This window comes from Schistocerca nitens, chromosome 2 (assembly GCF_023898315.1).
Source record: "Schistocerca nitens isolate TAMUIC-IGC-003100 chromosome 2, iqSchNite1.1, whole genome shotgun sequence".
Lineage (NCBI taxonomy): Eukaryota > Metazoa > Arthropoda > Insecta > Orthoptera > Acrididae > Schistocerca > Schistocerca nitens.
The window spans coordinates 449898728-449912686 of NC_064615.1; the positions used below are offsets into that span (position 1 = coordinate 449898728).

The 13959-nt window shown below is 44.8% G+C and overlaps 1 protein-coding gene across 1 annotated transcript in view; it reads left to right on the plus strand.

Moving 5' to 3' along the window:
• Positions 1 to 13959, plus strand: part of LOC126236318 (esterase FE4-like) — a 91124-nt gene that overhangs the window by 49659 nt on the left and 27506 nt on the right. The window contains exons 5-7 of the mRNA XM_049945532.1: positions 2252 to 2451; positions 5573 to 5738; positions 10343 to 10515. Of these exons, the coding sequence (XP_049801489.1) occupies positions 2252 to 2451; positions 5573 to 5738; positions 10343 to 10515 (539 nt within the window). The remainder of the gene's footprint in view (positions 1 to 2251; positions 2452 to 5572; positions 5739 to 10342; positions 10516 to 13959) is intronic.

A 13959-nucleotide genomic window follows, 5' to 3' on the forward strand; every position in this document is an offset into this window, starting at 1 on the left:
ATTTCAAGAAGCATCTAATAATTCCAATCCCAAAGAAAGCAGGTATTGACAGATGTGAAAATTACCGAACTATCAGTTTAATAAGTCACAGCTGCAAAATACTAACTCGATTTCTTTACAGACGAATGGAAAAACTGGTAGAAGCCGACCTCGGAGAAGATCAGTTTGGATTCTGTAGAAATATTGGAACACGTGATTCAATACTGACCCTACGACTTATCTTAGAAGAAAGATTAAGGAAAGGCAAACCTGGCCGGCCGAAGTGGCCGTGCGGTTAAAGGCGCTGCAGTCTGGAACCGCAAGACCGCTACGGTCGCAGGTTCGAATCCTGCCTCGGGCATGGATGTTTGTGATGTCCTTAGGTTAGTTAGGTTTAACTAGTTCTAAGTTCTAGGGGACTAATAACCTCAGCAGTTGAGTCCCATAGTGCTCAGAGCCATTTGAACCAACCAAAGGCAAACCTACATTTGTAGCATTTGTAGACTTAAAGAAAAAGCTTTTGACAATGTGGACTGGAATACTCACTTTCAAATTCTGAAGGTGGCAGGGGTATAATACAGGCAGCGAAAGGCTATTTACAATTTGTACAGAAAGCAGATGGCAGTTATAAGAGTCGAGGGACATGAAAGGGAAGCAGTGGTTGGGAAGGGAGTGAGACAGGGTTGTAGCCTCTCCCCGATGCTATTCAATCTGTATATTCAGCAAGCAGTAAAGGAAACAAAAGAAAAATTCGGAGTAGGTATTAAAATCCATGGAGAAGAAATAAAAACTTTGAGGTTCGCCGATGACATTGTAATTCTATCAGAGACAGTAAAGGACTTGGAAGAGCAGTTGAACGGAATGGACAGTGTCTTGAATGGAGGGTATAAGATGAACATCAACAAATGCAAAACGAGGATAATGGAATGTAGTCGAATAAAGTTGGGTGATGCTGAGGGAATTAGATTAGGAAATGAGACACTTAAAGTGGTAAAGGAGTTTTGCTATTTGGGGAGCAAAGTAACTGATGATGGTCAAAGTAGATAGGATATAATATGTATACTGGCAATGGCAAGGAAAGCGTTTCTGAAGAAGAGAAATTTGTTAACATCGAGTATAGATTTAAGTGTCAGGAAGTCTTTTCTGAAAGTATTTGTATGGAGTGTAGCCATGTATGAAAGTGAAACATGGACGATAAATGGTTTGGACAAGAAGAGAATAGAAGCCTTCGAAATGTGGTGCTACAGAAGAATGCTGAAGATTAGATGGGTAGATCACGTAACTAATGAGGAGGTACCTAATAGGATTGGGGAGAAGAGGAGTTTGTGGCGCAACTTGACTAGAAGAAGGGATCGTTTGGTAGGACATGTTCTGAGGCATCAAGGGATCACCAATTTGGTACTGGAGGGTAAACGTCGTAGAGGGAGACCAAGAGATGAATACACTAAGCAGATTCAGAAGGATGTAGGCTGCTGTAGGTACTGGGAGATGAAGAAGCTTGCACAGGATAGAGTAGCATGGAGAGCTGCATCAAACCAGTCTCGGGATTGAAGACCACAACAACAACAACATGTGTACCAATGACCATGGGTAAGGGCAGGTTGAGATGGATATGGAAACGGTGGACAGAGCAAGGAGGAGCTGAGGGAGACGTATGAGGGAGGTGGAAGGTGTACAGGGGTGGTGGGCAAGTGGGAAAAGAAGAGTGGGAGTTGGAAATGGAAAGAGTGAGGGGGAGGAGAATGTGGTCAGAGGGAGGGGTTGGAGGAAAAAGACAAAGAGAGGGAGAGGAGGAGATGAAGAAACAGAGAGAGGTTGGAGGATGAGGTAGACAGACATGGGGAGGAAGAGATGGACGTAGAGAGAGAGAGAGAGAGAGAGAGAGAGAGAGAGAGAGGAGGGGGTGTGTTCAGTATATGCCTCGAATGCATACATGGAAGAAGCCAAGAGGCAAAGGATAGAAAGAAGTGCTGCACTTTCATTGCAGTGGCCACATAATGTCTTTTTTTCGGTTAGCCAGAAGAAATTTGTGAATTTTAATGAATAATGGCTGTCGGCATTGCATCCAGTGATAAATAAATGTCTTCTAATGATGATTTTTGCTTCCAGTCTATTTTTTGATTGTAGTCAAGCGTGTTTCACAACCTTTGAACGTCTTAACCTCGTCCTCTCTTTGTTCCCTTGGTTTCTTTAATTTTGATTGCTGCCGTTCTTCCTAGCATGACTTCCTGTGTCTCGTTGGGATGGCAAGTTGCCTGTCACGATGCCGCAGGGCTGTTCCGGCGAGTGATCGCGCAGAGCGGCGTGGCAGTGGGCGACGGCGCGTTCAGCGCGCGGGTGCCGGAGCGCTCGTTCGCGCTGGCTGCCCACCTCGGCCTCACGACAACAGGCTCCAGCCAGCTGCTCGACTTCCTGGCGCGCCAGCCCGCCACGGCGCTCGTCGAGAACACTCTTCAAGGTCGCACCGAGGAGGTACGTCATGTGTCCGCCACGTTCTGGCGTCTCGTCTACACAGCCTGTCACAGAATCAGGAATAACTATGGAAGCCATAACACAGTTGTCACAAAAGTTGGAAATTTTGTTACGAGAGAAGAGTTACAGAAAAAGCGTATCGTCTAAATCAGTGGCGCTGCTGTATTTTTGCGTCGTCTGTACATAGTTGGAGGACTACATCTTATGGAGTACTAAAATATTTGTGATAGAGTATGAAGAATTGCAACTGGGATAGCTGACTCACTTGAATAGTGTTGAAGTATCGAAGTTACGACCGATCCTACAATTTTTGTACTTATAGATATTTTCTGGTACTCATGGTCACCATCGGAGTAGGACTCATTTGTGTACATCAATATTTGAAGGTTCTTCCTTCCAGTACTGGAAACATACCTGCAACGCCATTTACGTTTAAGACGCAGTGGAATCCCATCGTGTTTGCCTTCAAACATGGCGCAAAGAAACCTGTGGTAAACTGAATGAGATTTTCACTCTGCAGCGGAGTGTGCGCTGATATGAAACTTCCTGGCAGATTAAAACTGTGTGCCGGACCGAGACTCGAACTCGGGACCTTTGCCTTTTGCGGGCAAGTGCTCTACCAACTGAGCTAGCCAAGCACGACTCACGCCCGGTACTCAGAGCTTTACTTCTGCCAGTACCTCGTCTCCTACCTTCCAAACTTTACAGAAGCTCTCCTGCGAACCTTGCAGAACTAGCACTCCTGAAAGAAAGGATATTGCGGAGACGTGGCTTTGCCAAAGCCTGGGGGATGTTTCCAGACTGAGATTTTCACTCTGCAGCGGAGTGTGCGCTTTCATGAAACTTCCTGGCAGATAAAACTGTGTGCCGGGCCGAGACTCGAACTCGGCGCGAACGGGGCGCGAGTCGTGCTTGGGTAGCCAGTCGTAGAGCACTTGCCCGCGGAAGGCAAAGGTCCCAAGTTCGAGTCTCGGTCCGGTACACAGTTTTAATCTGCCAGGAAGTTTCATATCAGCGCACACTCCGTTGCAGAGTGAAAATCTCAGTCTGGAAACATCCCCCAGGCTTTGGCAAAGCCATGTCTCCGCAATATCCTTTCTTTCAGGAGTGCTAGTTCTGCAAGGTTCGCAGGAGAGCTTCTGTAAAGTTTGGAAGGTAGGAGACGAGGCACCGGGAGAAGTAAAGCTGTGGGGACGGGGCGTGAGTCGTGCTTGGGTAGCTCAGTTGGTAGAGCACTTGCCCGCGAAAGGCAAAGGTCCCGAGTTCGAGTCTCGGTCCGGCACACAGTTTTAATCTGCCAGGAAGTTTCTATAGTAAATTGTTCGTCAGCTGCCATTGAAATGAATCTGTTTTGATGAAACGTGCCATGGTGTAAGGACTCAGATCAAGATCGACAAACAATAGCGCTCTAAGAGCCAGCAGACCCGGCTGATGCCCCTACTTTCAGGTGGTCGTGGTAGGTTTCTGGGCACGTTATCAGACGCCGTAATAAAAGAATGAGTTGTAATACATGTTTATTCAGTAATTTTACAATTCAGACGGCGTCTTCCGTTCTCTCCTAGGTCCTGGGTCGGACTCTCACGTCTGTCTGCTGCTGTGGTCCTGATTGGACCTACGAGACGACGTGGGAGTGCTCGGTCCCTCCCAAGGCTCCTCTCGCCTTCCCTCACCGCGTGGAGTTGTCGGATGCCGTGTTGTCCGACACTATTGCAGCAGCAGGCTCTGAATTTTGCCGTGTTGGGTCATCGCGATGAGCGGCGCTTTTGCCCATCAGGTGACTGCGTCGTCGTGATGTCGTGCTGTTCGCCGATCGTGACCCACCCTGCAGCAAGCCGGTGGTGGATCGGAGGCTGCGACGTTAAAACGTCATGGCAGTCTCTTGGGTAGCTCAAGAGCGGCAGTGTAGCGGAGATGTGCTGTAGAGATGGAACAATCGTGCACAAACTGTTGCCTAACAGGGGTTCAAATGGTTCAAATGGCTCTGAGCACTATGGGATTTAACAGCTGTGGTCATCAGTACCCTAGAACTTGGAACTACTTAAACCTAACTAACCTAAGGACATCACACACATCCATGCCCGAGGCAGGGTTCGAATCTGCGACCGTAGCGGTCACGCGGCTCCAGACTGAAGCGCCTAGAACCGCACGGCCACACCGGCCGGCCACCTAACAGTAATCAGATAATCTAGCGCTAAGGGCTTGAACGCCATCGATGATTCTGATAGAGTCATTACTGGTCTGTCACCTGGAGAATTTTTTTTTTTTTTACGGTTGGGGAAGAGGTTTTGCTATTAAACATCATTCATAATGACCGGACCCTCTTCCTTTAGTCCCAGCCATTAACAGTCTCTCCTATTGCTACGTTTGTTTAACGATTCGTGTCGGTACATTAGCCCCCTTGACAATGAACACCATGTTGTACAGTTTGAATAGCGTGTAAGGGTGTTGCAGATGAGGCTGTGTTGAGAAATAATTGTAAAGAAAAAAAATTCGATACGTTGCGCTTTTTCCGAGTCGTTTATCATTGAAGTTAGCCAATCAGGTCGTTGCGAGCTCAAATTTAAGCACTTACATGTGCTAAAATGCGGTAATGTAAGGCATCTGTGGGTGGGTAAGTTACCACTTGTAGAAATGTTCATTATCAGTTAAAATGTGCCTCTTTCAGAAGTTTTAAATTTAAGCGAGGTGAGCAAAAGCTACGTGTGTTCGGTTTGAGGAAACCAAACGAAGAACACGTTTCACGACACCGTCTCTGGCAGGCTGCTTTGATTTGCACACGTTACGACCTGATTGGCGAACTTCAGTGTTAAATAACCCCCTAAACGGCGGAACGTATCGAATTTTTTCCTTAACAATTATTTCTCAGCACAGCACCCTCTTACAAGTTTTCGAGACTGTTTTTGACCATTCTGTATAAGTTATGAGCTATTAGTTGTAGTCGCCACGTCTAGTAGGTGGTGACGATAGGGAAGGAATTCTAAGTCTAGCTGTAGCAGCATAATTCGGCTTATTGAAGTTTATAAATTAAATGTCGTAGATAATAGCGAAATTGTGCGGCGCTCGCTCTCACCCTTCGAGTAAAAGCAACTGTACGTTATACCGGCTTGTCGGGCGGTTGCAGGACAAGGCGCGTGGGCTGATGTTCCCCTTCGTGGGCACCGTGGAGCCGGCGGGAGAGGGCGCCTTCCTGACGCGCCACCCCGAGGACATCCTGCGCAGCGGGGACTTCCAGCAGCTGCCGCTCATCACGGGCGCCACCGCCTTCGAGGGCTCACTCTTTCTCCCAGGTCGGCACCGCCGCCACTTTAGCTGTACAACCTGCTACTCTCTTTTTTTACGAAGTGCCTTTAAGTGAGTACTGATGAATAATACACGACTCAGAATACTTCGATCGTCTGTAGAAATATTCTGATATACCATCTGGAAAATGTACTGTCTGAGAGAGCAAGAGCCTTACTTTTCAATTTTAATTTTGTTTAACTTTCGTCTGTAGCATCACACGCGTTGCAAGCAGAGAGCTATCATTGAGTTTCTTTTGGCGGAAAACCAGAGCATCGCAGATATACACAGGCGCTTGCAAAATGTCTAGGGAGACCTGGCACTGAACAAAAGCAGGGTGAGTCGTCGGGCGAGGCGTCTGTCATCATCGCAACAAGGTCGAGCAAGCTCGTCCGATCTCTCGCACGCAGGGCGAACCCAGCTGTGATTCCTATTATGTTGGAAACTGCAGACTCTCTCATCCGAGGTGATCGACGGATCACTGTCAAACACGTTGCTGTACAACTGTACGTCTCTGTTGTTAGTGTTGGTATACTCATCTACCAGTTGGGGTACTGAAAGGTGTGTTTCCGCTGGGTTCCTCCCCACCTAACAGAAGAGCATAAAGAGCAACGAAGGACCATCTGTGCGGAATTGTTTGGGCATTACGAGGCTGATCGTGACAGTCTTTTGGCGAACATCTCACAGAACCAGAGGCATAACAGCAATCCATGGAGTTGCGCCAAACCACCTCTCCTCTGAAGAAAAAGTTCATAGCTGAACCCTCAGCCGGTAAAGTCGAGGTGAGGATCTTCTGGGACCATGAATGCGTTATTGTGTTTGATGTCCTGCCTCACAGTGTAACGATCAACTCTGAAGTGTGTAATGCTACTCTCAGAAAATTGAAGAAACAACTTCAGTCTGTTCGTCACCACAAAAATGCAAACGAAATTCCTTCTCCATGACAATGCAAGGTCTCGCACGAGTCTGCGCACCCGAGTCAGGTATTCACATAATTCTGTGGACTATTCTTCCTCATCACCCTACAGCCCGATTCTCGCACCTTCCGAGTTCCATCTGTTTGGCCCAATGAAGTGGTACACTCCGCGGGAAACAGTACGTGGACGGTGGGGAGGTTATTGAAGTAGCAACACGTTTGCTCCGACGTAAACGAGTAGAGCGGTACCAAGCGGACATATATGCTCTCCCAGTAAGGTGGCGTAAGGCAGTCGCACTGAACGGAGATTACGTTGAAAAATACGGTTTTGTAGCCAAAAGAGTGGAGAATAATACGGTGTATTGTGATCCTGAATAAATCCAACCTACTGTCAGACTAAAGTGTTGCATTACTTATTGAACTCCCCGTGCATATTTCACTCGCTATTCCAAATAATCCCAGCCATTTTTTACGGGAGTAAGTTGGCTAGTCGAACTGCTGAAACACTGATTCATCGAGAATTTTGAAATTAGCATCTTGATTCATGTTCAGAGTAAAGTGAATGAATGGGTCCATATCATGGTACAAACAACACCCCAAAATAGGCACAGAACCACCTCCAGCCTGAGCTACACCTTCGAGACACAACGCGCTAAATGACTCATCGGGTTGTCGACGTACACGACGCCTCGCATCTTCTGAAAAGAAGCAAAAGCATGAGTCACCGGACCACTCAGTCAGCTACTGTCCAGTTTCTGTGTTGTTTGATCCACTGAAGATGCGCAGCTATATGTGCCTTCGTGAGCAATGGACTTTCGTGAGTCACCCGGCCCCAAACGTCCACTGCATGAAGTTTCCTCCACAGTGTTCGCTCGGAAACTGGGCGAGATGGACCTGCGTTCGTTGACAGTGGCAATTCTTGTCGCATATGAAATAGATTGTCACTGACAAGGAGGGACATCCGTCTTCAGCCCTCTGACGGTTTGTTACTATCTTTTTTACGTCCAATATTCTTACGCTGTGTTACATGACTACGATTGATGCGCCATTACTTGGAGAGGCGTTGGGACATTCTGCGTTGACACACCATCAAATCGAGCAATTTTAATAGTAGTGTGGTCATGGGTACGCCTGAACACAATATCTCCTTACTGCCACTGTGTCACGTTTCCGTATCGACTCATCTAAATACGCTGATCGTATGCGCAGTGTATCACAGTTCCGTTAAGACTATGGCTATAAAAAATAAATGTCGTGACTTATGTTCACAAAATCACTATATTTATTCAAAATAGTCTCCCCCTGAATCAAAGCAGAGCTGAAATCGTTTTAAAAGTGTTTTGAAACTGTAATTGCAGTCATTTTTTGAAAAACTGCATTTAGTACTGCAGTACAGATGTCCTGGATATTCCTAAATGCGCCGTAACGGGGTCCTCTCATTCCTAATGTCTATCTGGGGAACAACTAGATGTCGGCTGTGTCCAAATCTGGGGGGTGATCCAGGAGTGATCGGCTAGCGCACGATCTTCTCTTTGTGGACTGGCGCGTTGTCATGGTGGGGCCTGATGCAACGATGCTAGAGCTTTGACCTCCTGCACGGCTGTTGTTCACACTTCAAGTATCGTGACGCCGCAACTCGTCACGAGACATTATTGCAGCATGGAATTTCACACAAGCAGTCCTAGAGGAACTGGGACACAATGTAATAACCAACTGGCACCCCTCCCCCCCTCCCCTAAACACACACACCTCATTTCACTTTCATGACTTGTATCAACAACAGACAACACAGTTTGACATGATCGCCTGATAGTACTTTCACACCATTTGTAGCGAATAAAATCAAGCACTATGCGCTTTTAAGGCGGAGACTAACATTCTTTTCCGGTGAATTAACTAAGTAGGGATCACGATTCTTCTTGTCGCTTTTTTCCGTTACTAAGTGCGAAATCAGAATTACTTTCCGGCCTCATTTCTATTTTGAAGTAGAACTGTCCTTCGTCTAGTACCTCTTCCATTTTCATATTTAATCTTCTGTGTATAGTTAGATTCAAAAGATTTCACCTATGAAATCTTAGACTGGTCCCACGGTAATTTTCATATACACTCTGAGACAAAAAATGAAAAAATGAAGAAAAACGTACTATATGGGTATTGTCCGAATGGGCTGGAAAACGGTAGATGTGATGTGCACGTACGAACAAAAAAGTGCTTACAATTACAGAAAAATTGGATAATTTATTCAGGAGGAAAGAGTTTCACTTGCTGAGTAAGCCAGTAATACGTTGGCCCACCTCTGGGCCTTATACAAGCACTTATTCGGCTTCGCATTGATTGACAGACTTGTTGGATGTGCTCCTGATGGATGTCATGCCATATTCTGTCCAATTGGCGCGTTATAGAGTCAAAATACCGAAATGGTTGGAGAGCCCTGCCCATAATGCTCCAAACGTTCATTTGGGGAGTGATCTGGCGACCTTGTTGGCCAAGGTAGTTTTAGGCAAGCAAGAAGACAAGCAGCAGAAACTCACGTCGTCTGCGAGTAGGCAGAAATGTAAGGACAGCATGGGTTGCTATGAAGGCCAACGAAACGGGGTGTAAAATATCGTCGACGTACCACTGTGCTGTAGGAGTGTCGCCGATGACAATAAAACAGGTGGCACCCCAGACCATCATCACTCCTGGCTGTCAGGTTCTGGGCGATAGTCAGGTTGCTATCCCACTGTGTCCTGGCCTTCTCGCCACAAGTCTTAAGCCGGGAATCTCATTGACTGGAGCAGAGTTGTCTTCAGTAACGAGTCTCGCTTCGAACTGAGCCCCGCTGACCAGCGGAGACGTGTCTGGGGACGCCCCGGACAGCAGTGGGAGACCAACCTGTCTGTCGCCCGCCGTATGGCCCAACAGCCAGGAGTGTTGGTCTGGTGTGCCGTTTTATTTCACCGCAGGTCTTCTTTGGTCATCATCCACGGCACCCTTACAGCACAGAGGTGCGTCGACAATATTCTACGCGCCGTTTTGTTACCATTCATGGCAAGACATCCTAGTCTTACATTTCACCAAGATAATGCCCGTCAGCACACGCAGAGAGTTTCTACTGCTTGCCTTCGTGCTTGACAAACCCTACCTTGGCCAGCAAAGTCGCCGGATCACTCCATAATGAAAAACGTTCAGAGCACTATGGACAGGGGCTTCTAACCAGCTCGTGATTGTGACCATCTAACGCACCAATTAGAAAGAGTTTTGCACGATATCCCTCAACAGGACTTCCAACAACTCTGTCAATCAACGCGAAGCCGAAAAAGTACTTCCATAAGGGCCAGTGGTGGCCCAACGCACTATTGATGTGCTCAATTTATTAAACTTTTCCTTAAGAATAAATCATCCAGTTTTCCTGAAATTGTAATTTTTTGCTTGTCTCTGAGTGTACATCGTATCTACCGACTTCCGTCCTATTCGGATAATTCCCTCATGGTGCGTTGTTTACATTTTGTCTTAGAGTGTATATGCCCTCGTCACTTTTCTGCATTACAATGACAAGGCTCAGCTCAAATAACCTTTGAATTCTTATATCTTCAGACATAATTCGGTAGTTCTGAACGTATGGCGGTGACGGACTTAATCTGCTGCAAAATGGCATTTTGTCCAATCGCCACCCTGTCAGGTAATTTTCATTTCTTGTTGGTGTTTTCTTCACAGGTCTGCTGAAGGAGCCGAAGATCGTAACGAATTACGCTGTGAACCACCGGCTACTCATTCCATACAACCTCCGGTGCAGAGACGAGGACAGGGATACAGTGGCAGAGCAGATACGCAGTTTCTACTTCGGAGACCGAGCGATTGGTATGGATACTATGAAGGTGCTTTGCATGGTAAGCAATTCCCATACAACTCCTTTGACGTGTGGTGCTTTTTGATCAAAATGAGCAAACCAAGCGCAGATAATACACTCATTGTTTATAAGGTAAACCGCAGGTGGTAAAGGCAGCCAGATGTCCTATCAGTAACAGATCAAATTTGCAATACTAATAGAATACAGGAAATGTATTTTCGACTGTGCTTGTAGCAACGCAATGTTTTGTTACCCGAAAAGAGCAACGGTAGTATTGGGTAACTACACTGGTTTCCGTAAAATATCGTAACTACTAGATCAGATATAGCTCAGAAGAAAACTGATTAAATTGTCAACACTGCAGCTATTCACATTATTACATCATGAACCCTAGGGCATCTTTCTGATACTGCGTCATCTGTAAACATCACACAACTGTATGAGAGAAGGCAGCTGAGACAGCGTTTCAACTCACACTTCCAAACTTTCTTCACAATCGCCATACAATTTGCTAAATTATCGTCCCTTTAGCAATTTGTCCTTGTTTTATGGAAACCGATGTAGTCTGTGTGCATCTCTTCTATGAAAAAGAATAATGTTTTGATCCATACGGTATAAAATCCATATTTTGCGTTAATTATAATAAGTGCTAAAGCGTAAAGTACACACATAGATGAAGCTTGAGACAACTTGCAATGTGTCCCTCGTCTTTGGCACGCTTCCGGTCTTAAGTTTGAATGCCATTGCTGTTGATTGAAATAATGTTCCCTGTGAGTAACACCGACTAGTTTCTCTCACGAAAACAATGAAGTTCATGAACTGCTGACGACACTGAGCTCATAAAGAGGAGGAATAATTTTGAAAACACCACTCCCCATTATGAATAATGATTTGTCTGTTTTTCCTAGCCATCTTCAGCAAAGCATTAGCTCGTTGTCTTCATCATCTTAGGCTAATTAAGTCCATGGCTCGTTTTTAAAACTCTAAACACAGAAGAGCCATTTTCTTGCCCCTCCTTCCATCCTACTCTCGAACTCCTTTCATTCCCTGCAGTTCCTCCGCTATTACCAGCGTACTACATAAGACCAATAAAGCGATTGTCAACAAACCCCAGTTGCATGTTGGAAGCTGCTTTGCAAACGCCTTTACGATCCCTTGTGTCACTGATAGAGTTGAAAAACTACCGTAGGGTATCATAAGTAAGCGTAGTCGACAGTTTTCCTAGTAACTTGGGTCAGTTAACATGGTAAATGTAAATGTCGTGTGACAAGGGCCTACCGTCGGGCGGACCGTTCGCCGGGTGCAAGTCTTTCGATTTGACGCCACTTCGGCGACTTGCGCGTCGATGGGGAGGAAATGATGATGATTATGACAACACAACATCCAGTCCCTGAACGGAGAAAACTCTCCGACCCAGCCGGAAATCTAACCCGGACCCTTAGGACTGACATTCTGTAGCGCTGACATCTCAGCTACTGGGGGCGGACAGTTAACATGGTAACCGCATTACATATACATTAGGCGTATTGCATATGTATCGGGCGTCACCTCATTTTGATAGCTTTGTTTGCGTATGCGATCAGTGTCTTATTGGATTCGCCTAGAAACAGTTAGTGGTGAACAGTCTAGAAATTGAATCAGGCTGCTGTCTATTACTTAAAAATAAACACTCTGTATAGCAAAGTTGTTTCAGTTTTATTCAAAAAACCTTGATTTTCCAAGTGAAACAGAGGGATGTTGTAGCGAAAACAAAAGAAAAAACACAGATTTATCATATAGCATTAGAAGTCGCAATTTTCTCAAAAAGAGGGTAAACTTGAAAAAAAATGCAAAAGAAAAACAAATCAAACATCCCTTCACTACTTGGTCGAGCTTATATAAAACTTGGTTCTGTTATTTGTAAACAACTTTCGCACTTATCATAAATAAGAGGAAACTCTGGTTTTGATCATGATGAGGAACGTTCTATTGCAGGGGTCTCCAAACGTTTTAGTCCGCGGGCCACACTGACTCCTCCACGAAGTCATAAGGGCCAAGATCTACCTAATGGAATCAAAGAACCCTAGCACTCCATGATCACCGTAATGTAAGGCTAAAGGAAAGATGAAATCGCAAAAATCTAAGGTTGTGGGACTAGCTAGCTCTGAAACGAACTACAATTTTTATTTAATTACATAATTTTCATTGGTGGACGTACCTGACCGAAATTCTGTCGTATTTTATTCTGGCGAATTTCACCGACAAAAAAGTATGTCACTGCACACTCTTCACGAAAGCGTCCTGCAAAGTTAACTAAATCTCAAAATCAGTGTTACCAACACTATTACTGCAAGACGTATCAGAAATAGAGTATGTCAAAGCCAGAGCATATATTTGATAGTTCTGTTGCGTGATTGTGCCTATGTTGCGAGTGTCTCACGAATTTTTTAGTGTGTTATGCGGTGTACTAGTAGGTGAGACAACGAAGTGTGGGACAATTCAAAGGCTGAATTCGAAGAGACAAGGAAAATCTGAAAATCGAAATACGTATAGCACGACTTGAGTATTTTTTCACTGTATTTTTTAGTGGAACTACAGTGTTTTTGTGGGTATTTAATTTAGTAATTAAAGTACCTTAAAAATAAATTCATTGCATTTTGTTTCGGCAGACTACTCCCTAGTTTTATTAGTATTAAATAGCACAATTTTATTTTCAGGTTACAATCTTTTGTGAAGTTCTGTACAAATATGGAAAAGAAACGAAAGGTTGACAGTGAATGTAGAATTTTTAAAGACCGGTGGGGATGTCAATATTTCGTGGTGGAGTCAAGAAACAAACCAATGTGTATTATTTGCAATGAAGCAATATCAGTTTTCAAAGAATACAATATAAAACGTCATTATGAGACTAAGCACTCTCAGAATTACTCCAAGTTTACAGGATGCGAACGATTAGAAATGTATGAGTCTCTGAAACGCCAGCTAAAATCCCAGCAGTCGCTGTTTAAGAAAGTAATTGCTGAACAACATGTAGCAACTCGTGCTAGTTTTCATGTGGCTCATTTAGTAACGAAACAGTGTAAGCCATTTACTGACGGTGAATTAATTAAGAACTGCATTATTGCAACAGCAGAAGAAATGTGTCCAGAAAAAGTTAATTTATTTAAAAACATAAGTTTGTCGGCAAACACTGTGGCTCGAAGAATAGATGACATTGCACAAAATATATCAGCGCAACTGCGTGACAAAAATCAAGACGAAGACTGGTTCTCTTTGGCCGTGGATGAGTCAACAGATGTATCAGATACTGCTCAGGTACTACTTTTTATTCGAGGGATTGACAAAAATTATGAAGTTTATGAAGAGCTCCTTGATGTTCACAGTATTCACGGGACGACCACTGGCGAAGATATTTTTAAAGGAGTTGAAAGGGCAGTTCAGAAAAACAATCTTCAGTGGAAGAAATTAAAATGTATTACAACTGATGGCGGCTAAAACATGTGTG